At 37.7% G+C, this 26,353-nt stretch overlaps 1 protein-coding gene across 5 annotated transcripts in view; it reads right to left on the reverse strand.

Annotated features, from left to right (window-relative positions):
• MXI1 (MAX interactor 1, dimerization protein) overlaps window positions 1–26,353 on the reverse strand; it is a 98,322-nt gene that overhangs the window by 35,568 nt on the left and 36,401 nt on the right. For all 5 annotated transcript variants that reach the window (XM_030842474.3, XM_060286832.2, XM_060286834.1 and 2 more), the window contains exon 3: window positions 12,621–12,650. In XM_030842474.3, coding sequence (XP_030698334.1) covers window positions 12,621–12,650 — 30 coding nt within the window. The remainder of the gene's footprint in view (window positions 1–12,620; window positions 12,651–26,353) is intronic.

Consider the following 26,353-nt stretch of genomic DNA (forward strand, 5'->3'; position numbering starts at 1 on the left):
TGCAACTGGCATTATTCACTAGAATGCACAGAAAAAGATAAGCATGTACAAAATAACTATCCTCTTCTCTGCAACAGCTAAAACGTATCAAATGGTCTCAATCTCTTCATTTTTAAAAGTAAATAAATTGAAGATACTAAAAAAGTGTCTAATGTAATAAAAAGATGTCTCACTGATGTACCTCTTGGCACGCTTTTTTTTTGGCGGTACGTGGGCCTCTCACTGCTGTGGCCTCTCCCGTTGCGGAGCACAGGCTCCGGAGGCGCAGGCTTAGTGGCCATGGCTCACGGGCCCAGCCACTCCGCGGCACGTGGGCTTTCCAGACCGGGGCACGAACCCGTGTCCCCTGCATCGGCAGGCGGATTCTCAACCACTGCGCCACCAGGGAAGCCCTTGGCATGCTTTAACTGCCAAAATTTGTACCAAAATAGATATTTCTTTACATGAAGAAGATGACAGTTTAAGAAAAACTATTTGAATTGCAGTTATTATTATTAAACCAATATTTATCAGAGCATTTACACTGCATTAATTACTGTATGCAACAAAAGAATTTAGCAAAACAGCACACTGCCTTAAAATCTAGTGAAATTCTGCTGCTGTATAATTATTATGAACATCGGTGTAAAAGGTATACCCAGTTTTATGGATCAAACACATTCCTTAAAGCTGCCATAAAATAAATTCTTGTACACTGCATCATCTAAAATATATCAGGAAAATCTATTACTATACCTCTTTAAATTACAAATTCATAGTTTGAGAGGAAGTGTTTCCCTAAACAAGTTACAGTTGCCCTGAGATACACACTCTGCAATCACTTGGATAAAAAGCTACTACACCTTCACTATAATACTCACCATGTCAATTATTTAAAGTCTAACTTATTTATTTATAGACATAATTTTAGAATCTGAGTTTCAAGTTATAATATTTCTTGGTTATTTTTAAAACCTAATGATCTCATCTCTTCCCAGGTATCATCTGTAGAATTGATTTAAACTTTAGGAATTGGATAACTGAGGTTCTGACAACACTTAGTTTCTAGAATGCAGTCCTTGTCTGAGTCAGTCTCTGTCACCTTGCAGCCTGAGTCAGGGAATAGAAAGCTTAGCCTTAATGAGCTATTTCTAACAAAGGTCAATATAGAAACTGTGAATCTGTCTAGACATTGCTGCAATGACTTCACTGTATAGGCTGCATTTTAGATGTGTAATTTTATCCTGGCTATGCTTCCTCTATTAACCATAAATTTTACCTCTAAAACCCACCCATTACTTCATCTCTATCTCATATAACATTCAACTATAATTGAATTGAACTCTAACAGGTGCCTATCTCTGCACTTGGACAGCTATTTTTAGTTTGTCTACAGTTTTCAGCATTCCTATCCCTATAAAACTACAGTTAAAATATTCATTTACTTGCATACAGCAATAAATGCATCAATTACATGTCTCTGACAAATGATGATGTTACTCTGCATACTGTTTGATAATGTTAACATCTCTATATACCTGGTTCTATAGTTTCATAAGTCGCCAAATTCTATTAAATATGTGTCCCCTACTTTACAGTGCATAGCTACTTTTTTAGGGTTCTATAGTTACCCTCGATAACTCAGTACTGTAACTGGACTCCTACTGTATAAAAAAGTACAAAGAATAAAATTAACTTCTTCAGGGACTTTTACATGAATTTAAAAAATAAGGGCCAGTTTTCCATCTTCAGACTAAAAAGAGGAAACAGCCATCATTTTTACTTGCCTAATCAGAAAACTAGATCCGTAGCTATTTCCTGCTATCTGGACAATGACGTTTCTCCTTCCCTCCACAGCTATACTTTTTCTTCAAAAAATCCTCCAAAGAACTGTGCTTTAAAAATATATATATATATATTTATTTATTTACTTATTTATGTTTGGCTGCATTGGGTCTTTGTTACTGTGCGCGGGCTTTCTCTAGTTGCGGTGAGCAAGGGCTACTCTTCGTTGCGGTATGTGGGCTTCTCATTGTGGTGGCTTCTCCTTGTTGTGGAGCACCGGCTCTAGGCACATAGGTTTCAGCAGTTGTGGCACTTGGGCTCAGTAGTTGTGGCTTGCGAGCTCTAGAGCGCAGCCTCAGTAGCTGTGGCGCACAGGCTTAGCTGCTGTGTGGCATGTGGGATCTTTCCGGACCAGGGCTTGAACCCGTGTCCCCCGCATTGGCAGGCAGATTCTTAACCACTGCGCCACCAGGGAAGCCCCCCAACAGCTATACTTTTAAAATTTTGTTGTTCAAGGTCTGACAAATACAATCAAGTTATATTTTAGTATACCTTAAGAGAAACTGATACAATTACTATATTCTTTCAATATATGGTCTTAATTTTGTTAAATTTCATTGTTAATTAGAGGCTCTGAAAAATCTTTAAATATTCTCTTTTTATATGTTACAGAACTCAATCTTTCCTCATTATCAAGTACTTGAACCACATTAGGTAGTAACACCATATAATATATTGGAAATTTATCTGTGGTTAATTACACATCTTAAGCAGTTGTAAAGTGTTGAGTCATTTGTGCAATGCCATCAGACAATGATGAAATCAGCACTTTTTAAGTGCCAAACTGTGAGGTCAGTAGACTTTTTCAGACCTTTTCCCCAGCCAATGGTGACTGGTATGATGAAAGGATGATCACAAAGTTGGTAAGCAATTAGCCATTTTAGTGAGTGGTGAAGTGGTATCTCAATAGTTTTGATTTGCATTTCCCCAATGATTATGATGTTGAGCATCTTTTCATGTGCTTATTGACCCTTTGTATATCTGTTCAAATCCTTTGCCCATTTTTATATTGGGTTGTCTTTTTATTGTTTAGTTGTAAGAGTTTTTCATATATTCTGGATACAAGTCTCTTAACAGATATATGTTTTGCAAGTATTTTCTCCCATTCTGTAATTTGTCTTTACTTTCTTGATGGTGTCTTTTGAAGCACAAATGTTTTAAATTTCGATAAAGTCCTATGTATCTATTTTTTCTTGTGTTGCTTGTGCTGCTGGTGTCTTATGTAAGAAACCGTTGCCTAGGCCAAAGTCACAAATATTTACTCTCAGGTTTTCTTCTAAGAATTTTATAACAGTTTTATACCTTAAATTCAGGTCTGTGATTCATTTTGAGTTCATCTGTGTATATGGTGTGAGATAGGGATCTAACTTCATTATTTTGCATATAGATATCCAGTTGTATCAGCGCCATTTGTTGAAAAGACATTGAATTGTCTTGGCATCCCTGTCGAAAACTAATTTACCATAAATATGAGGGATTGTTTCTGGAATCTATTCCATCAATCTATAAGTCTGTAAGTATAAGAATACTTAGATCAATACCACACTGTCTTGGTTACATAGCTTTGTGGTAAGTTTTGAAATTGGGAAGTATGAATCTTCCAACTTCGTTCTTTTCAAGATTGCTTTGGCCACTCTGGGTATTATGCATTTCCATATGAACTTTAGGATTAGTTGTAAAGCCCTGCTAAAAAAAGAAGCTGGGATTTTGACAGTGCTTGCATTGAATCTGCAGATCAATATGCTGAGTACTACAGTATTAAGTCTTCCAATCCGTAAACACAGGATCTCTCTCCAACTAAGGTCTTCTTTAATTTCTTTAAACAGTGTTTTGTACTTTTCAGTGTACAAATCTTTCACCTCCCTTGTTAAGTTTATTCCTAAGTATTTGATTTTTTTAGATGCTATTGTTAATAGAATTGTTTTCTTAAACTCATTTTCAGATTGTTCACTGCTTATCTATAGAAACAGAACTGGTTTCTGTGTGTCAATCCTCAACCCTGCAACTTTGCTAAATTTTTTAATGAACTCTAGTTTTTTTCTGTGTATTCCTTAGGATTTTCTATACATAAGACAAGACTATGATATCTGCAAGTAGAAATGGTTTTACTTCTTCCTTCCCAATCTGAATGCCTTTTATTTCTTTCTCTCACCTAAATGTCTTGGCTAGAACCTCCAGTACAATGTTGAGTAGAAGGCATGAGGGCAGACATATTTGTCTTACTCCTGATCTTAGCGGAAAGAATTTAGTCTTTTACCATTAAGTACAATGTTAGCTGTGGGTTTTTCATAAATGACCTTTTTATCAGTCTAAGGAAGTTACTATAAGGTATTTTCATAATGAAATTTATATCTTAGTAATAAACCAAGGCTAAGAAAAACTTTCAACTGAACTTTCCAGAATTACTGGACCCAATCGAAAACTACAGACTTTTGATCCAGCTGCAGTTATATATTTCAAACCTACAATAAAGGTATAGTTTCCTTAACTACATAACTTTTTTTTAAAATTAATTAATGTATTTATTTTTGGCTGCATTGAGCCTTCATTGCTGTGCATGGGCTTTCTCTAGTTGTGGTGAGTAGGGACTACTCTTTGTTGCGGTGCGTGGGCTTCTCACTGCAGTGGCTTCTCTTGTGTTGTGGAGCATGGACTCTAGGCACGTGGTCTTCAGTAGTTGTGGCACGCAAGCTCAGTAGTTGTGGCTCGCGAGCTCTAGAGTTCAGGCTCAGTAGTTGTGGCACACGGGCTTAGTTGCTCCACGGCATGTGGGATCTTTCCGGACCAGGGCTCGAACCCGTGTCCTGCGTGCATTGGCAGGCAGATTCTTAACCACTGCGCCACCAGGGAAGTCCCACATAACCTGTTTTTAATGCAAGCAAATATCCTTCAATATTAGTTGAGATAAGAGTTTTAATGAAAGTTCTACCAAACCAATCTTGCAAGTTGTTTTTCCTCCTAACAAATGTATTTTTTCTAGAATGTGTACACTGTACATAAAAGCATATGTTCTTTTTAAACAAGTGTCATTAAAGCACCCAAAATACGCAGCTAAAACCATTTAAGATATGCTCTTCCTGCCAAGGAACCCTAAATAGTCAGGTGATACACTAAGAAACAACTGCCTAACCCACGGTCAAAGATTTACTCTTATGTCTTGTTCTAAGATAATGTAGACCAAAACAATCACTCTGTCAAAATGTCCATGTCAGGGCTTCCCTGGTGGCACAGTGGTTGAGAGTCCGCCTGTTGATGCAGAGGACGCGGGTTCGTGCCCCGGTCTGCAAAGATCCCACATGCCGCGGAGCAGCTGGGCCCGTGAGCCATGGCCGCTGAGCCAGCACATCCGGAGCCTGTGCTCCGCAACGGGAGAGGCCACAACAGTGAGAGGCCCGCGTACTGCCAAAAAAAAAAAAAAAAAAAGTCCATGTCAAATGAGGACATGTATATAGTCTGAAAAAAAACTGTATTCATTATCATGTCCAAACCACTGAGATAAACATAATACACCAAAAATTCTAACACAAAAAAGTTGAAATTATTTATGATATTCTAGTCTCCAACTATACATAAATCTTTACCTCAAAAAATGCTTAACCATTTTCAAGTCATGGAATGAGAAAAGAGTAAAGACCTCACAAGTGCAGCATAAACTCTGTCAGGTAAACTGCTCCCCTTTAAAAAATTACCTGTCTTTTTTTTAGTGTGCTATGTGATATCTTAATGAACTGAAAGAATCAATTAGCTTCTAAAAAAAAGTTACCGATTCTCTTCTTATGAGCAGGATAAAGTTCTGCATCGTAAAAATCCTTTAGTATGTTGCCAGTTATCAAGTTTTTTCCATATAATTTATTAACATTTTGAGAATTCACTAAGTTTTCCATTTACCTCCTATGAAATTGTTTTATTATAATAATATGTCTTCTGAGCTCTCAAGAGTATTTTATATATTTGTCATTTTTCACTTAAGTCATTATAATTCAATAAATAACATATTGATAATAGATATGCTCAATAGTACATTTAATCATTTTTTCATTCAGTGAACATTTAATGAATGACTGCTACCTGCTAAGGGTAAATAAGACAAAGTCTCTGCCTTCCTGAAACTTATATTCTAGTAAAAGAAGTCAAATAACTCAAACAAATAAATAATTCATACAGAGATAAATGTTAAGGTGACAGAAAAGGCAATGGGATAGAAAGTGACTGGGGGGCAAATACTGTTCTCTAAGGAGATGACCTGAAAACTGAGAACGAAATAATGATGAAAGACTAGAGCAAGGGCTTTCCAAGCAGAAGAAACAGCATGTACAAAAGCCCTAAGATGGAAATAAACATGGTGTGTTTGAGAAAAAGAAAGAAAACAGTGCCAGCTGGACCATAGGAGATGAGGGATAGAGTGGTAGGACTTTGTTGGCCATAGATTTTATCTAGTTGCAATAGGAAGCCAGTGGAGGACTGTAAACAGAAATGGCAAGACGTGATATATCCTTTAAGAAGATTACTCTTGCTGCTATGTAAAGAATGAAACGTAAGAAGGAATGAATAGTAGCAGTTAACGGAAAATAATATTCTTTCTTTACACTGTTTCTTAGTCTGCTCTGTCCCTTTCTATTCCTAATTCCATCAACTGAATGCTGGTTCTTATATCCTTCTCCTACCTGGGCTACTTCAGAATATCCAAACCAGTCGCCCTGATTTCACAGCTAGAGTATGTGTGCGTATGGGCGCATGTCTGTGCGTGCGTGTGTGCGTTTGTATGTGTATGTTTTGATCAACAGTCTCAAAAACTCACTACTACCAACAAAATAAAATCCAACTTCCTTGACATTCAATAACACTGCAGTCTAATATCAAACCACCTTTCTGGCCTCATTTCCCAACACCAATTTGATAAGACTCTACTCTTCCACTATATATGGGCTACTCACTCTTTCCTGGACAGAGCTTATGATGCCACCTTCCTGCTTCCATGGCTCTGACCCCTTTCCTTATTCTTTCCTTAGATTCAAAGTCTCTCGCTTCCTCATGGCTCAGGATACATTCTCCTTGACTATCCAGGCATTAGCTGTTTGACTATGACCACAGCATTTTTACATCACGAGCCAGTATATACAAGTTTCACAATTCTACATTTAACTTTACTTCAAGCAACGCACTTTGGTATCTTCTATTCTATTTTACTTCTTTTTCAAATGACTCACTAAAATGACTGCATAGACTACTTAATGGGTTTCAACCTTCAGGTTGAAAAACAATTTTAATGCATCCTTCTAGACATTAATTGTTAACATATCATACATATCCTGGTATTGAAAGAGGCAACTTATAACTACCAAACTACAATGGCCTTAACCTTAAGGATAGGACAGGGTATCTTATACTTCATTTTATGTACCATGATGCCAAACACAGTATTTATTAATCCTTACTGAAGAGAAAGACTGATATTACACATAGCTATCATATTTATGATCAGATACGATGATTGACTGTTTTGTGTTCCCATCAACTTGTTTCAAACTGTAGTTATGATGGTCAAAATGGCTAGTTTTTTTTTTTTTTTTTGCGGTACGCGGGCCTCTCACTGTTGTGGCCTCTCCCGTTGCGGAGCACAGGCTCCGGACGCGCAGGCTCAGCAGCCATGGCTCACGGGCCCAGCCGCTCCGCGGCATGTGGGATCTTCCCGGCCCGGGGCACGAACCCGCGTCCCCTGCATCGGCAGGCGGCCTCTCAACCACTGCGCCACCAGGGAAGCCCAAAATGACTAGTTTTTAATAACACTTTGATCTATACTTTCTGCCTTCCTACCTTACAGGATTAAACAATGGTTTTGCATAGTGGGAGGACACAGTAAGTACTCAATAAATGCTCATTTTCACCATTCCTTCAGAGGTATAAGAAAATCTCTATATGGAGGACACCGATTACCATTCACTGGGCATGTTCTCTTTTATCACAAATACTCGGGGTACTTCTGCTCTGCCTAGGAAGGCATTGTAAGTCCAGTGTCCTCATATGGTCCTTTTAGCTTTGCCAAAGTGGGGATAAGAGTAAGCCTTTTGTTTCAATGGAATGACAACTATTAAGGTTAAAGGGCCTCTCCTGCTGTCAGCACTAAGGTTCTTGATCATTAAAGTCCTATTAAAGTTGTTGACTCTTTCAAAAACAACTTCAGTAATCTGAATTAAGAAAATGAAAAAGCAATGAAGTGATCTAAAATCTGTACTGAATGGTTTCTTCTCTGGCAAAGGACCCAACTTATAAGATAAGCCAATGGGGCAATGTAAATTCTTGATTTTCAAATCTCAAAGACTCAGAAATAAAATTAATTTTACCATGAGATGATTCACATAGGCTCCTGAGGAATGCAGAACAGCTAAAGGTATTCTACTTCCCTTTACTTCTACCTCCTGAGCCTGTTACGACCTATTGTAGGTCTAGAGGGACAGGGTGAATACACAGGTAACAAATGTTCTGTACCACCTAGACCAGGCTCAGTGTAACCATCAAGGTTTTAGGCAGAAAAAGAAACCCAGAACCTATCCAAGAAAGAATCTGAATTTCCTTATCAGGTCTGAAACTACCTAAAAGCTCCCTAATGGGCTATAGGCATCTTGGGGTAATTGTGGGCCAGAGCAAACTACTCTGTGCTCGCCAGACCCTCTGAAATCTGGGAGTACGAACCTCAACATTTGTTGGCTATTGTCTCCTCAAGGCCAGACCCAGGGCTTCAACAATCTTAGGGCTCTGTTTAAGATAGCCATCTGGGGACTTCTCTGGTGGCACAGTGGTTAAGAATCTGCCTGCCAATGCAGGGGACACGGGTTCGAGCCCTGGTCCAGGAAGATTTCACATGCCACAAGCAACTGGGCCTGTGTGCCACAACTACTGAGCCTGCGCTCTAGAGCCCACGAGCCACAACTACTGAGCCAGAGAGTCACAACTACTGAAGCCACAACTACTGAAGTACCACAACTACCGTGTGCCTAGAGGCCGTGCTCCGCAACAAAGAGAAGCCACCACAATGAAAAGCCCGCGCACCGCAATGAACAGTAGCCCCCGCTCGCTGCAACTAGAGAAAGCCCGCAAGCAGCAACAAAGACCCACCTCAGCCAAAAGTAAATAAATAAATAGATAAATTTTAAAAAAATGATAGCCATCTGGAATTACTCTGTCTTTCACTAACAATTTAAAATCATCTACTCTAATTCTCACTGCATTGCCCCAGTAAAAAAACCCCACTAACTTGGAGTAGCTTTATATGCAAGATTTTAGAACTAACCTTTTTAAAAAAACTTTTGATATGAACATATTGTATGTAGAGCAGCAAAATTTCAAAAATATGACTTGCTTCAGGGATATGTTTTCAGAATGAAAACAAAATCAAATCACTCTTTTGACAGTGAATTACTTTCCTCATATAAGCTCACACTCAAAAGCAAATGAAAGGTAAAGCCAAAATTCTATTTATTTTAAAGGATGCCAAATCTACGTTAACTTTTTATTTAATACGTCAAATAAAAACAGTGCCTTAGAAAAAAGGATCATTAAATAGAGCTGGGTGGGGGCCTAAAAAGTGTAATAGCAATACAGGCTTAAATATTAAAAATATTCTTGTGCTGCTTTCCTGCTCTTTGGCTAAAACATCCCCCCACCCCTCCCTTTAAATCATCCTGTGTCTACCAATATTTGTTTTCTTGTTAGATCCACTTTTCAGAAGTGGAGTATAGGTTATTCAATTGTATTCTTCCTTTAACACTCATCCTCTGACACATTCCACTAAATTAGAAATTTATTTATATTGATAAATATCCCTTTTAAAAACAAATATATCTTGGAAAGGTTAATTCTATATTACCTTTCAACCTCAAAGAAGAGAGGGAGGGAGGACGAAAGAACAGGAGGGAAGACGGGAGAGAGGAGAAGACATAATTTGAGAAATAAAGACATCTAGGACTATCAGAAGAGGACAGAAAAGGATAACTGAACCATGCCTTAAGAGAGGTAGGGTAGGAAACCAGCCAGAAAGTCTTAGACGTAAGTAAATAAAATGGGAACAAAAAGCCTTCACTGGAGAGAGCAGAGATGAGGTACAGTCCAGGTGATAAAAGCCACACATGCTACTCCAGTGCTATAGACAAATATGAGATTAAACAAGTTACAGGGCATATCAAAGTAATACTATGGGTGATAAGGTTATCAATAAGTCAGAACTGATATACAGAATGCATTGAATGAAGTTTACTCAAAGGTTTTAAAAGCTCAATTCCAAATACTTTACTAAACAGTCTCTTTACTCTCGTGTTAAACAAAGGTTTTTGCTAGATTTCCAATGAGGGTCTCTCAAGGGCCACATTCATGTGGGTGAAATAATTATAAAAGCCACATGTTTACCAGTATTTAAAACATATGGCCCAAAAATACACTCTGTGCTCTAAAGGTCAAGAGAAGGTTTTATTTTTAGTATCTTCAAAGCTGTTATTTCTTAGTCCTTTTGCCATGTTTAAACTAGCCGGATACTTCCTTTAATATACTAGAAATATAAGACAGAAAAGACTCTTTAAAACATTTCCTGCCAAACTGCTTTGCCTCAAACTAGCAAAACATTTTTGACTAGACCACTGAACTTTGCTCCAGTTTTATCCTTCATTCAGTATTAAAGCTACCATCTACTATACATGCATCAAATGCTAGACACCAAGAATACAAAACTGAACAAAACAGAATCCCTACCTTTGAGGTAGTCATAGTCATTTGGCAGAAAGAGGCATATAAACAGATAATTATAAGACTACCTGATTAAGTTTTACAGTAGGAGATGTGAACAGAGCATTGTGCAAATAAAGTGGTAAAAGCCACTAAGTCAGCCTGGAGGAAAATGCTAAGCCTCTTCAAGAGGATTTGACATTTAAATTCATCTGCAGTGAGGCAGTTAGGTTAGTCAATATGTAAGGGCCCTGCTATTTAAAAAAGGGCAGGACAAAAAGTTGAAGGTCATAGAGATCTTGTATGTCAAAAATGGGTGGTACATCCAGCTACTCTACTTCTGGGTATTTATCCAAAGAACAGGAAAACAGTGATTTGAAAAGATATATGCACCCCTATGTTCATTGCAGCATTATCTACAGTAGTAAAGATATGGAAATAACCTAAGTGTCTATCAATGGATTAATGGATGATGTGGCATGTGTGTGTGTACACACACACACACACACACACACACACACACACACACACACGCACACATACATGCACACAAGGGAATCCTACTCAGCCATAAAAAAGAATGAAATTCTGCCATTGGTGACAACATGAATGGACCTTGAAGGTATATGCTAAGTGAAATAAGCCACACAGAGAAAGACAAATACCTATGATTTCACTTGTCCGTGGAATCTAAAAAAACAAAACAAAACAAAAAAAACAAACCTATAGATACAGAGAACAGATTACTGGTTACCAGAGGGGAAGGAGGTTGTGGGGCAGGGTGCAATGGATGAAGGTGGTCAACTGTATGGTGGTCACTTTTTAGTGCATACAGATGTCGAATTACAGTGCTGTACATCTGAAACTTATATAATTTAAAAAACGGCTAATATAAACAATTCCAGTTTGTTGCTTATTACTTTAACCTCCGTACCAAAAAGAGAATATTTAGTCATTCAATCCTCATCTTCTCCCCCAAACTTGTCCTCTTCCTACATTCCTTTTTTTAGTAAATGATAATACAATCTAAAACTTAACCTTCCATAGCCAACTAATCACCAATTTCTATTGATTATACTCCATACTATTTCTTTATTCTGTCTACTTCTATCTCCAATGGCTACCATCATCTCTTACCTTGGAGGCTTCCAATGGCCTCCAAAGAGTTTTCTTGTCTCTGAGATCCCTTCTGCCAATCAGCCAATTCTTTATACTGTAGCCAAAGTGATCTTTCCAAAACCCAAATATGATCATATGACAACCCACTTTAAAATCATTCAACTGCTTACTGCTCTCAGAAAAAGTCCAAACTCTTCAGCATAATTGTCAACATCTGGCCTGGCTTGCCTCATGCTACCATCTTTTATACTCATACTGAACCTCTTGCAGTCTCCTCAACAAACAGTGCTCACTATCCTCTGGAAAGTCTTCTAAGACTCCCTCAAGAGAGAATCAGGTGACCTTCAAAAATGATCTTTCAGCATCCTCTGCTTCTCCATCATCATACTTACCACACTATACGGTATCATCATACTTACCACACTATACAGTATTTTAATTACTTATCTTTCTCTCCCAGGAAGCTATAAATCCCTTAAGGTCAGAAACTGCCTTACACATTCTTGTATTTACTATGTAAAGCATTACGCCTGCCTGGCACTGACATATAGATGGTGCAAGATAAAGATTTGTTGAATGCATGAATGAATGAATGAATGAACTGCAAAGAAAGAGAAATTCAATATCCTACAATTTCCCATAATAGTTATTAGCTCCATTACAGAAACCTAATCCTTTAGCAAGACCATATTTAAGCCATGAACCTATCAAAATTAACCCGTTGAGACAGAAATAAAGAACGCTCAACATAAACTCAAAATTCAAATAAACTTAAGAGTATATTTATGTCTTCCAGTTTAGATAGCGTAAGCGGACTACTTTTTGGAGAGAATACACATATATCAGAACCATGATATGTTACACATGTAAAAAAGTTATAACTACATATGCAATATATTTTCACAGGTCAAATATTGAGTTTGCTTTTTAACATATATGAAAGCTGCACCTCATCACTGACTCACCGATTCTTTTCCAGCTCATTGTGTGTAGACCTAAAAGGGAGGAAAAAAGGGGGAAAAAAAGAGTATTAGGCATGTTTTGTTGCTGAGGCTATAGAAAGGGGGATTAGCTTAGGTACTGCTAAATAAATTCACCCAGTTAATTTATTTAACAATGCAATACATGGTCAGACTTCTATCTATCTCACTCATCAAGAAGAAATAGTCTATGTTCATTAAGACTGTTCATTCAGGTATACTGTTTTCAGTTAACAACTCTAAATATTTTGAAATTAGGATCTCATTGTCATTTTTGATAAAATTGATACTAGCAAGTATTCTCTTGCCTACTTCTAGGGTCCTACGTTTTACTGATTTGTAGACATCATATTAGAAATTTTAATTCAAACATAATCCCATTTTTTTTGTTTAAAAAAAAGGTATATGTACTTCCGTGTCCTCTTCTATCTCCACTTACCTACTCCTAAACATAGGGAGAGAAAAAGTTTTGGCCACCACAGAAGCTGAAACAGGCTTGTCTTATTGCTAAGTGATACAGACAAATTCAAGCCTTCTTTCCTTGAATGTGAAACATAAACCAAAAAAAGTTATACAAGGGAAAAAAATAACATGAACAGAAGAAAATATATTAATAAAATAAAAAACACATGTTTAAAAGACTGGGAGGATACACCTCAAAATGCTAACAAAGTCTTCCGTTTGTGACTTTTTTCATTTTACTTATTAGTATTTGTTACAATAATACTTACCATCTATTGAACAAGCTGAGTGTCTGCTAAACAGTTAACATACATTACCTCATTTTATCCTCCAAACAACCCTCATTTTATAAACAAGAATACTGAGGCTCAGAGAGGTAAAGAGACATGCTCTTGTCCCAAGAATATAAGTTGCAGCCATGATTTAAGCCCACGTCTTTGTTACTCCAAACCCCAAGTTCTTAACCACTCAGTGACAAGCAATACTGAAGAGAGGTTAAGGGCACAGACTCTAAGGCCTGACTGACTGGGTTCAAGTATTGTGTGGCCTTTTAAAAGTCCCTTCATTTCTCTGTGCTCAGTTTTCTCATCTACGAAATAGGAAAAATAACAGTACTTGCCTCATATGATTGTTATGAGGAATAAACAAATTTATGTTGAACATCAAAATATAACAAACTCTACCTAAAGTTAGCTACTATTAGAATTATGTTATACTCAGTTCTCTTGAATAAACGTATTATTTTTGCAATAGTTTGGCATTAACAATAATGGAATTTTATAAAGGAAAATTTAAGTTCCTGTCATCAGAACTGAAACTTAAAGCATTTAATATATTCTGGTTAATGTCAAAAGCCTTCAGATTATTATATTACTGATTACTTTAATCTGATTTATTATTTTAATGGATATTTAATAATCAAATTTCTTAATTTTAACAATATTTTTGTCAGTCTCATAATTTGTGGAAATTTTACCCACTGTCTTAGTTCAAGAGCCAAAAGCCTTCTTTGAATTACTGTCTACTGTCCACCTTTTGCTTTCTTAGCAGTTTCATAAGGTCCAAGTGACACAGGATGAAAAAGACTGATGTTCATTTTTTCTTAAACATCTTTAATGGAGTATAATTGCTTTACAATGGTGTGTTAGTTTCCGCTTTATAAAAAAGCGTATCAGCTCTACATATACATATATCCCCATATCTCCTCCCTCTTGCGTCTCCCTCCCACCCTCCCTATCCCACCCCTCTAGGTGGTCACAAAGCACCGAGCTGATCTCCCTGAGCTATGTGGCTGCTTCCCACTGGCTATCTATTTTACATTTGGTAGTGTATATATGTCCACGCCACTCTCTCACTTTGTCCCAGCTTCCCCTTCCCCCTCCGCATGTCCTCAAGTCCATTCTCTACGTCTGCATCTTCATTCCTGTCCTGCGCCTAGGCTCTTCAGAACCATTTTTTTTTTGATTCCTAATATATGTGTTAGCATACGGTATTTGTTTTCCTCTTTCTGACTTACTTCACTCTATATGACAGACTCTATTTCCATCTACTTCACTACAAATAACTCAATTTCGTTTCTTTTTATGGCTGAGTAATATTCCATTGTATATATATATACCACATATTCTTTATCCATTCACCTGTCGATGGACACTTAGTTTGCTTCCATGTCCTGGCTATTGTAAATAGAGCTGCAATGAACACTGTGGTATATGACTCTTTTTGAATTGTGGTTTTCTCAGGGTATATGCCCAGTAGTGGGATTACTGGGTTGTATGGTAGTTCTATTTTTAGTTTTTTAAGAAACCTCCATACTGTTCTCCATAGTGGTTGTACCAATTTACATTCCCACCAACAGTGCAAGAGGGTTCCCTTTCCTCCACACCCTCTCCAGCATTTACTGTTTGTAAATTTTTTCTTTTTTTGCGGTACGCGGGCCTCTCACCGTTGTGGCCTCTCCCATTGTGGAGCACAGGCTCCGGATGCACAGGCCCAGCAGCCACAGCTCACGGGCCCAGCCGCTCCGCAGCATGTGGGATCCTCCCGGACCGGGGCACGAACCCGTGTCCCCTGCATCGGCAGGCGGACCCTCAACCACTGCGCCACCAGGGAAGCCCCTGTTTGTAGATATTTTGATGATGGCCATCCTGACTGGTGTGAGGTGATACCTCATTGTAGTTTGATGTTCATTTTCAAGAGATTATCTTAATAAGAGAACATCTCTCTCTCTCTCTCGAGATGTAAAAAAAAATCTCAGGATGCTTTAAGAGTTCAGACAAATTAATGGCAAGGATATATATGACTCAGATGGGAGAAACAATAAAAACACAACACTTTCAGTATAACACAGACTCAGACTTCAAAACTCAATAAATTACAACCAAATCTCTACCACATATAAGTATTTATTAAAAGGTTTAAGTTCTTTGTTGTTCGAATGAAATGTCAAAGTAAATCAATAAGTTAGAAGAGGGAAAAGGTGTATTTGAAAGAGATTTAAAGCAAAAAAATATTGTCCAAAATTTGAACGTGTGATCAATAATAAAATATCCCACCCACCCCCTCTTAGTAAGTTTTGGTTTAATTGCCTTAATCTGAGAAGAAAACTCAGAACAAGTAAAACAAAAACAATGAAATACTATAGTAAGGGGACTTCCCTGGTGGCACACTGGTTAAGAATCCGCCTACCAATGCAGGGGACATGGGTTCGAGCCCTGGTCCGGGAAGATCCCACATGCCTTGGAGTAACTAAGCCCATGTGCCACAACTACTGAGCCTGTGCTCTAGAGCCCATGAGCCACAACTACTGAAGCCCGTGTGCCTAGAGCTCATGCTCCACAAGAGGAGCCACTGCAATGAGAAGCCCGCACACCGCAACGAAGAGTAGCCCCCACCTTTGCCGCAACTAGAGAAAGCCCAACGAAGACCCAACGCAGCCAAAAAATTTAAAAAATAATTAATTAATTTAAAAGAGAGAGAGAAGCAGAGGAAAAAAAAAGAAATACTACAGTAAGTAATAAATGGAAATAATCTATTTAGAGAGACGAAGACTATGCACCGTATACTTATTTCAAACAGTTTGGTATTCCACATATGGCCCTAAATGCAAAAGATATATATCCGGGCTTCCCTGGTGGCACAGTGGTTGGCAGTCCGCCTGCCGATGCAGAGGACGCGGGTTCGTGCCCCAGTTCAGGAGGATCCCACGCGTGGCGGAGTGGCTGGGCCCGTGAGCCATGGCCGCTGAGCCTGTGCGTCCAGAGCCTGTGTTCCGCAACGGGAGAGGCCACAGCAGTGAGAGGCCCGCGTACCGCAAAAAAAAAAAAAAAAAAAAAAGATATATATCCAAAGATAACCAATTGCTGAATTCCAGCATTATATTGAGCCTACTATCAAAGCTTACACCAAAAGAACATAATCTGAACCACTGCTGTGAACAAAATTAAAACAGCAGGTTCTTCCCAACTCTCTGATTTTTCTTTATTATCTTCTTAAAAAATATAAAATGATAGCTAAGTATATGAACTTTTCCACCAAACCAGAAAATGTATGCCATATCTAGTTATACCACTAGTAAAATTCAACAAGATTTCCAAATACCAAGAAGCAAAAATGATCACATATGTACTAATCTTTATCATATTGCCGTATTCTTCCAATTTTTAAAAAATGCATCAGTAGCATTTACTCCTATTTTGATGACTTTTTTGCCTCTCATATCAAGTCAACAAATACTGCATATCTTCAATGTTCAAAATTGTCTTAAGCTGCAAGGAATCAGAGACAGTCTCTAGCTGGTAGATTAAGACATTTACAGGAATAATTATAACTCAAGGCAAAACAAATATATTAAGAAAGGTACAAAGTGTTGTGAGAGTTTAAAGGATGCAGAGTTTACTTACAAATGGGGCTATCAGAAAATGGGGCTTTAGAAAAGGGGACATTTGGTCTGCGGCTTACATGATGAGTACATTTGCTACTACTAGAAACCAGACCTAGTAGGGAGAAGACATTCCAAGTGGAAAGGATATAGCACAAGCAAACAAGCAGAGTTGTGAAGTCCAAAGCAAAACCAGAGAACAAAAATGGAAAAAAGCCCTGAGTTTAAATATTAGCCCTATCACTCACATTAGCTGTGGAACTTTGAACAAATTATTTAACCTCTCTAATTAACAGTTTTCTCGTTTGTAAAACTGGAATAATACCACATGCCTTGGCTGGGTTACTGTGAGAATCAGAGAATAATGTAAAAGCATCAGCACCTAGTAAGTATTCAGTAAATGTTAGCCACTGTAAATATTCTTATTATTTTTAACAAGACTGAAAATACACTACCTAAAACAATGTTAAACATATTGCATGGGGCAACAAATTGAGAGGTTCTTAGTAACACTTGGAATTAGCCTGGAAACAACCAACCAACCATAATGATTAAAAAAGAAACTGAAGGAAAAGACAGGTCTTTTGATCATTTAGTCGGCTGTGAGGACAGTATAAGATTTAAGGTATGACGTCTAATTATACGTACACGCAGAAAATAACGATCCAAACAGTGCTGGCAAACAGAGAAGTTGAACGCATCACATCCTAGCACACTCAGAAACAACCTCTTTGCTTCCCTGAGCCTATGTGCCTGACCAAACCCTTCCAATAATATGCCATTAAAATAACCCATTATGATAAATTCCCTATAAAGCTGAGATGTTCTGAATAATCCATCTGGTTAGCACACTTTTCTTCTCCAAACAAAAATACACCTCTGAGAACAAACACTATGAACTGTCTTCCTTTCAGACACTCTTACTCTGAATGCTTAACTTCCAAGGACAGGGATAAAGACATTTCTATCATTTTATCATCAAATCACAGTAATCTTTTTCGCAAATACTATCCCTTTAAGAGACATGCTAACGTATTCTCTGCTTGAGTGGGAGTCATTATCTCAACCAAATCTGTGATTTTTCACTGACTACAACACTGCTTTAATATGTAAACTTTTAATTCTTTAGGGTGCAGTTTGGTGGCAGTCAATGAAATGAAGCGTAGAATTGAAACTGCACAAAATTGTACCATTTGGCTCAAGAGTAGTACCACCATGGAAGGAAAATAAAAGCCCCCATTCCCAGAATTAATATTCTCTTCCAACAAAAGAAAAGACTTCTATCTTTGTTGGATTAATGAGCCAACCCCTAATCTGTTAACATTTTCATTTCACTTATTTTCTAATCCTAAAGTGCCTAATGGATGTTGTCCTCCACACAATGAAAAGAACACATTCTATGATGCTAAATGAATATTTTCTAACTGTATCCTAAAGCTTAAACTTCAGCTTTATTAGAGCAGGGGGTCTCTAAAGTATATACCTAAAGGGGTTGAAAAAGAATTGGTTGAATAGTGAAACTTCTATTTATGTTTATTCTTCTTCTTAAACTTTATTCTATATTTATAAAATATTAGTACAGTGATACATGTATACAATTATCAACACATACAAATATATTAGGTATACAGTAGTTTTTTGCTGCTAGTGGTATATAATAAAGTGGTCAATAAAGTTTGAAGAACACTGTAATAAAAGAAAATCATGCTTATTGCCAATAAAGTAATTCTTTCAAAGAAGTAGTTTTGTACATTTATTTCTATCACAAGTACATATTTTAAAAAAAACATTAAAGACAGTAAAACTTGAATACTGCACTTTTAGGAAAAATGCCTCATAAGAAACGTACTACTTCTTCCATAACAATAACAAAAAAACCCACCACAATAACTAAGACCACAAAAAAGCAAGTGTCTAAACAGGATGCATAACAATAACTACAATTAATAAGTTTTTCTTAAAACTTACTATCAAAGCTGAATATATGCATACCTTATGATTCAGCATTTTCCCTCAGAGGCATACACCAAACTAATATACATAAATATGCTCACCAAAGGACATACAAGAGAATACACATTCTTTTCATACTAGCCCAAAACTGGAAATTCAAATGTCCATCAATAGTAGGATGGATGAATAAATTGTGGAACATTCATATTGATATAATGTAATACTATAGAGCCCTGAGAATGAACTATTATGCAATAACATGGATGAATTTTCAAAATTTCAACATAGTGCTGAATGAAAAATGGCAGATACAAAAATACACACTGCATAACCCCATTCGTATAAAGTTAAAAACTGGCAAAACTAATGGTATCGAAAGAAGACTGTAGTTACCTCAGGTAGGGTTGACAGTAAGTCTATAATATTTTATTTCTTCACCTTTGTGAAAATTCATCGAGCTATACACTTAGGATTTATACACTTTTCTGTATGTACATTTTCAATAAACAAGAAAAAATGAAAAAATTACACATGAATCAAATTCAGTAAAAATCAATTCTTATTTCAAATACAGCAAACACTCTAATTTGTCTCTGGTAAATCTTTTGATATATTACATAAACGTCCCTAAGTTATGCACTTTGTAAAGCATAATTTTCAATAAATTTAAGTACTAAAATCATACAGAGGGCTTCCCTGGTGGCGCAGTGGTTGAGAATCTGCCTGCTAATGCAGGGGACACGGGTTCGAGCCCTGGTCTGGGAAGATCCAACATGCCGCGGAGCAACTAGGCCCGTGAGCCACAACTGCTGAGCCTGCGCGTCTGGAGCCTGTGCTCCGCAACAAGAGAGGCCGCGATAGTGAGAGGCCCGCGCACCACGATGAAGAGTGGCCACCACTTGCCACAACTAGAGAAAGCTCTCGCACAGAAACGAAGACCCGACACAGCCAAAAAAAAAAAAAAAAAAAAAATCATACAGAGTAAGTTCTCTAAGCACAATGGAATTAGAAATCAGTAACAATAAGATAACTAGGAAAATAGCAATATTTGGAAAATAAGCGACAAATCAAAGAAAAATGACAAAGAAATCAGAAAATATTCAGAACTGAATGATAATGAAAACACAACATGTCAAAATTTGTTGGATGTATCTAAAGCAGTACTTAGAAATGTTTAGCTTTAAATTCTTCTATTAGTATAAAAAACAAAGTTAAAAATCTATGGTCTAACTTTCACCTTGAGAAGCTACAAAAAGAAGAGCAAATTAAGCCCAATGAAATAGAAAAGGAAATAAGAAGTCACAGGTTAAAGAACAAATCACAAAGAAAACAAAGTATCTTCATCTGGATGATAAAAATTTGTGGCATGCAGCTAAAGCAGTGTTTAGAGAAAAATATTTCTAGCTTTAAATCCTTATGTTGGGGTAGGGGGCAGTGATGGAGTCCAAAATCAATGCCTTCCACCTTTAGAAGGTAGAAAAAAAGCAAAGTAAACCAAAAGAAGGTGGGCAATGGATCTCAACTGTGTGGGCTATTTTTCCCACCAGAAGATATTTGGCCACATCTGGAGACATTTTTGGTTATCACACCAGGGAGACACTACTGGTGTTTTGTGAGGAGAGGCCAGGGATGCTGCGAAACATCCAATGATGCTCAAAACAGAATTATCTGGCCCAAAATGTCAATAGTGCTGGGGTTGACAAACTCTGAAGTAGAGGAAGAAATAATAAAGCCAAGAACAGGAATAAACAAAATAGAAGACTGGAAACAACAGAGAGTATCAATAAAACCAAAAGTTGACTTTAAAAAAAAAAACGCAGTAAAATGGATAAACTTTTCTAAAACTGATGCAGAAAAAAGGCAAAAATTACCAACACAAAAAAAATAACTAATATCAGGAACAAAAGAGAGCACATCACTACAGATACTACACACATTAAAAGGATGATAAGAGAATATTATGAACAGCTTTATGCCAATAAATTCAACATGTAGATGAAATGGACAAATTTCTTGAAAGATACAAATTATCAAAACTAACTCAAGAAGAAATAGAGAGTTAGTGTCAGCCTTGCATCTATTACAGAAATTGCATTCATAATCAAAAACCTGCCCACAAACAGAAGACCTAAATAGACGTTTCTCCAAAGAAGATATACAGATTGCCAACAAACACATGAAAGAATGCTCAACATCATTAATCATTAGAGAAATGCAAATCAAAACTACAATGAGATATCATCTCACACCGGTCAGAATGGCCATCATCAAAAAATCTAGAAACAATAAATGCTGGAAAGGGTGTGGAGAAAAGGGAACACTCTTGCACTGTTGGTGGGAATGTAAATTGATACAGCCACTATGGAGAACAGCATGGAGGTTCCTTAAAAAACTACAAATAGAACTACCATACGACCCAGCAATCCCACTACTGGGCATATATCCTGAGAAAACCATAATTCAAAAAGAGTCATGTACCAAAATGTTCATTGCAGCTCTATTTACAATAGCCAGGACGTGGAAGTAACCTAAGTGTCCATCAACAGATGAATGGATAAAGAAGATGTGGCACATATATACAATGGAATATTACTCAGCCATAAAAAGAAACGAAATTGAGTTATTTGTGGTGAGGTGGATGGACCTAGAGTCTGTCATATAGAGTGAGGTAAGTCAGAAGGAGAAAAACAAATACCGTATGCTAACACATATATATGGAATCTAAGGAAAAAAAAAAAAAGGTCATGAAGAACCTAGGGGTAAGACAGGAATAAAGACACAGACCTACTAGAGCATGGACTTGAGGATATGGGGAGGGGGACGGGGAGGCTGTGACGAGGTGAGAGAGTGGCATGGACATATATACACTACCAAGAGTAAAGTGGATAGCTAGTGGGAAGCAGCCGCGTAGCACAAGGAGATCAGCTAGGTGGTGTGTGACCCCCTAGAGGGGTGGGATAGGAAGGGTGGAAGGGAGGGAGACGCAGGAGGGAAGAGATATGGGAACATGTGTATATGTATAACTGATTCACTTTGTTATAAAGCAGAAACTAACACACCATTGTAAAGCAATTATACTCCAATAAAAATGTTAAAAAAAAAAAAGTCATGGTGCCATAAGAGCAAGGAAAAAATTAGCGAGAACAACAACAACAACAAAAAACAACCTGCCCACAAAAAAACTCCAGGCCCAGAAGTATTCATTGGCAAATTTTACCAAGCATTTAGGGAATAAATAATACTAATTCTACAGAACATATTTCAAAATATAAAGGAAATGGAAATATTTCCCAATTCATTTTGAGGCCAGTATTACCCTGATACCAAAACCTGACAAAGAACTTACATTGAAAAACAAAACAAAACAAAACCACAGACTACTATTCCCTCAAGAACACAGACACAAAAATTCTTGAGAAAATATTAGCAAATTTATAGAAACTATCAGTTTTACAATAAAAAACTTGTCTGGTCTTTGTCCCAATTTCCTGGGACAGAGCTTCGGACACCTTGGAATTTCCTCAGTTATAGGAGTGTCTTCTGTTATTCATGGTGGGCTCTTGGACCACTCTTGAGTTTATGCTAGGGAGATGACTTAAATTGGACTGGTCATGCCAGAAAGACCAGCCATGTAATTAGAGGATTCAGGCTTTGAGCAACTGATACCAGCCAACCTCTGGGGAGAGGAGGGTCACTAGAGAGTTCAATCACATGGTGAATGATTCAATCAACTGTGACTACATAATGATATGGAAATAAAAACTCTAGAATCCAAGGTTCAGGTGAGCTTCCTGGTTGGTGAACACATCAATCTGCCAGCAGGGTAATGTATCCTGATAGTACACGGACAGGACACAGAAGCTCCATGCCCAGGATTCTCCAGGACCTCACCCTATGCATCCCTTCATTTGGCTGGTCGTGATTTGTATTATTTATAATAAAACCTGTAATCGTAAGTATAGCACTTTCCTGAGTTTCATGAGTAGTTCTATTGAACTACTGAACCTGAGGGGATTGTGGGAACACCTAAATTTGTAGTCAGTTGGTCATAAACGTGGGTGGCCTGGGGACTCTTAAACTTGCATCTGGCAACTGTAGTGAGGGCAGTCATGTTGGGGACTGCACCCTTAAACTTGTGGAGTCTGTACTAACTAGAGATGTTAGCGTGAGTATTGTAAAATACACCATGACCAAGTAGGGTTTATTCCAGGAATGCAAGATTAGTTTAAGGTTCAAAAAAATGAAATCAGTGTAATTAACCATATTAACAGAATAAAAAAGAAAAACCACAGTATAATCTCAATAGATGTAGAAAAAGCATTTGACAAAATTCATCCATTCATTCATGATAAAAACTTTCAGCAAATTAGGAAATAAAGGAATTTCCTCAACTTGTTAAAAGGCATCTACAAAAAAATCTATAGTTGTCATATCAATGGTGAAAGAATATATGTTTTCCCAATATCAGAAGCAAGGCAAGGATGTTCACTCTCATCAGCTTCTATTCAGCCACTGTACTAGAGGTCCTAGCCAATGAAACAAGGCAAGAAAAATAAATATCATACAGAAAGGTAAGGAAAAAGTAAAAATATCTTTAACGTAAACATCATTTAGTGTCTATTTAGAAAATCCTAATATACAAATTACTAGAACTAATAAGTGAGTTTAGCAAAGTAGGTTTACAAGGTCAATATACCAAATTCAATTGCTATTTACAATAGCATCAAAGAATATTAACTACTTTAACAAATATTAACTAATTTATTGAAGTATGTGCATTACCCACACTCTGAAAAACTACAAAATACTGCTGAATTTTAAAAACATCTAAATAATTGAATGAATGGGGAGATATACCATGTTCATGCATCAAAAGATTAAATGTTGTTCAGATGTGTCAAGTCTCCCCCAAATTAATCTACAGATTCAATGCAATCCCAATCAAAACTCTAGTAGGCTTTGTTGTAGAAAGTGACAAGCAGCTTCAATAATATATGTGAAAATGAAAAAGACCTAGAATACTCAAAGGAACTTTTGAAAAAGATGAACCAATTTGGAAGGCTTACGCTACCTAACTTCATGACTTACTAGAAAACCTGCAGTAATTAAGACAGTGTGGTATTTTAGTAAAGATAAATATTTAGATCAATGGAAAAGAATAGAGTCCACAAATAGATTCACACATACATGGTCCTTTCATTTTTTACAAAGATCCCAAGGCAATTCAATGTAGAAATGTCTTTTCAGTAAATGATAGTGAAACAACTGGAGGTCCATTTGCCAAAAAGTGAACTTCAACTGTTACCTCACACCTTCTAAAAAAATTACTCTAAATGAATCTCAGATCTAAATGGATTACCTATAGAAAACTTAAGAGAAAATTTTGTGATCTTGGATTTTGCAAATATTTCTTAGGACGTAAGAAGCATGAACCAGAGAGATTGGTTCAAGATGGCGGAGTAGAAGGACGTGTGCTTACTCTCTCTTGCGAGAGCACCGGAATCACAAGTAACTGCTGAACAATCATCAACAGGAAGACACTGAAACTCACCAAAAAACATACCTCACATCCAAATACAAAGGAGAAGCCACAATGAGATGGTAGGAGGGGCACAATCACAATAAAATCAAATCCCATAACTGCTGGGTGGGTGACTCACAAATTGGAGAACACTTATACCACAGAAGGCCACCCACTGGAGTGAAGGTTCTGGGCCCCATGTCAGGCTTCCCAGCCTGGGGGTCCGGCAACGGGAGCAGGAATTCCTAGAGAATCAGACTTTGAAGGCTAGCGGGATTTGACTACAGGACTTTGACAGGACTGGGAGAAACAGAGACTCCACTCTTGGAGGGCACACACAAAGTAGTGTGTGCATCAGGACCCAGGGGAAGGAGCAGTGACCCTGTAGGAGACTGAACCAGACCTACCTGCTAGTGTTGGAGGGTCTCCTATAGAGGCACGGGGTGGCTGTGTCTCACCATGAGGACAAGGACACTGGCAGCAGAAGTTCTGGGAAGTACTCCTGGAGCTCTCCCAGAGTTCACCATTAGCCCCACCAAAGTGCCCGGTAGGCTTCAATGTTGGGTAGCCTCAGGCCAAACAACCAACAGAAAGGGAACCCAGCGCCACCCATCAGCAGAAAAGTGGATTAAAGTTTTATTGAGCTCTACCCACCACCAGTCCCTCCCATCAGGAAACTTGCTCAAGCCTCTTAGATAGCCTCATCCACCAGAGGGCAGACAGCAGAAGCAAGAAGAAATACAATCCTGCAGCCTGTGAAACAAAAACCACATTCACAGAAAGACAGACAAGATGAAAAGGCAGAGGATTAGGTACCAGATGAAGGAACAAGATAAAACCCCTGAAAAACAACTAAATGAAGTGGAGATAGGCAACCTTCCAGAAAAAGAATTCAGAATAATGATAGTGAAGATGATCCAGGACCTCAGAAAAAGAATGGAGGCAAAGATCAAGTAGATGCAAGAAATGTTTAACAAAGTCCTAGAAGAATTAAAGAACAAACAAACAGAGATGAACAATACAATAACTGAAATGAAAAATACACTAGAAGGAATCAATAGCAGAATAACTGAGGCAGAAGAACGGATAAATGACCTGGAAGACAGAATGGTGGAATTCACTGCTGCGGAACAGAATAAAGAAAAAAGAATGAAAAGACATGAAGACAGCCTAAGAGACCTCTGGGACAACATGAAACATAACAACATTCGCATTATCAGGGTCCCAGAAGGAGAACAGAGAGAGAAAGGACCAGAGAAAATATCTGAAGAGATTATAGTCGAAAACTTCCCTAATATGGGAAAGGAAATAGCCACCCAAGTCCAGGAAGTGCAGAGAGTCCCATACAGGATAAACCCAAGGAGAAACACACTGAGACACACAGTAATCAAACTGGCAAAAATTTAAAGACAAAGAAAAATTATTGAAAGCAGCAAGGGAAAAACAACAAATAACATACAAGGGAACTCCCATAAGGTTAACAGCTGATTTCTCAGCAGAAACTCTATGAGCCAGAAGGGAGTGGCATGATATACTTAAAGTGATGAAAGGGAAGACCCTACAACCAAGATTACTCTACCCTGCAAGGATCTCATTCACATTTGATGGAGAAATCAAAAGCTTTACAGACAAGCAAAAGCTAAGAGAATTCAGCACCACCAAAATCAGCTTTACAACAAATGCTAAAGGAACTTCTCTAAGTGGGACACACAAGAGAAGAAAAGGACCTACAAAAATAAACCCAAAACAATTAATAAAATGGTAACAGGAACATACATATCGATAATTACCTTCAACATGAATGGATTACATGCTCCAACCAAAAGACACAGGCTTGCTGAATGGATACAAAAACAAGACCCGTATATATGCTGTCTACAAGAGACCCACTTCAGACCTAGG

The sequence above is a fragment of the Globicephala melas genome, chromosome 16 (assembly GCF_963455315.2).
Source record: "Globicephala melas chromosome 16, mGloMel1.2, whole genome shotgun sequence".
Taxonomy (NCBI): Eukaryota; Metazoa; Chordata; class Mammalia; order Artiodactyla; family Delphinidae; genus Globicephala; species Globicephala melas.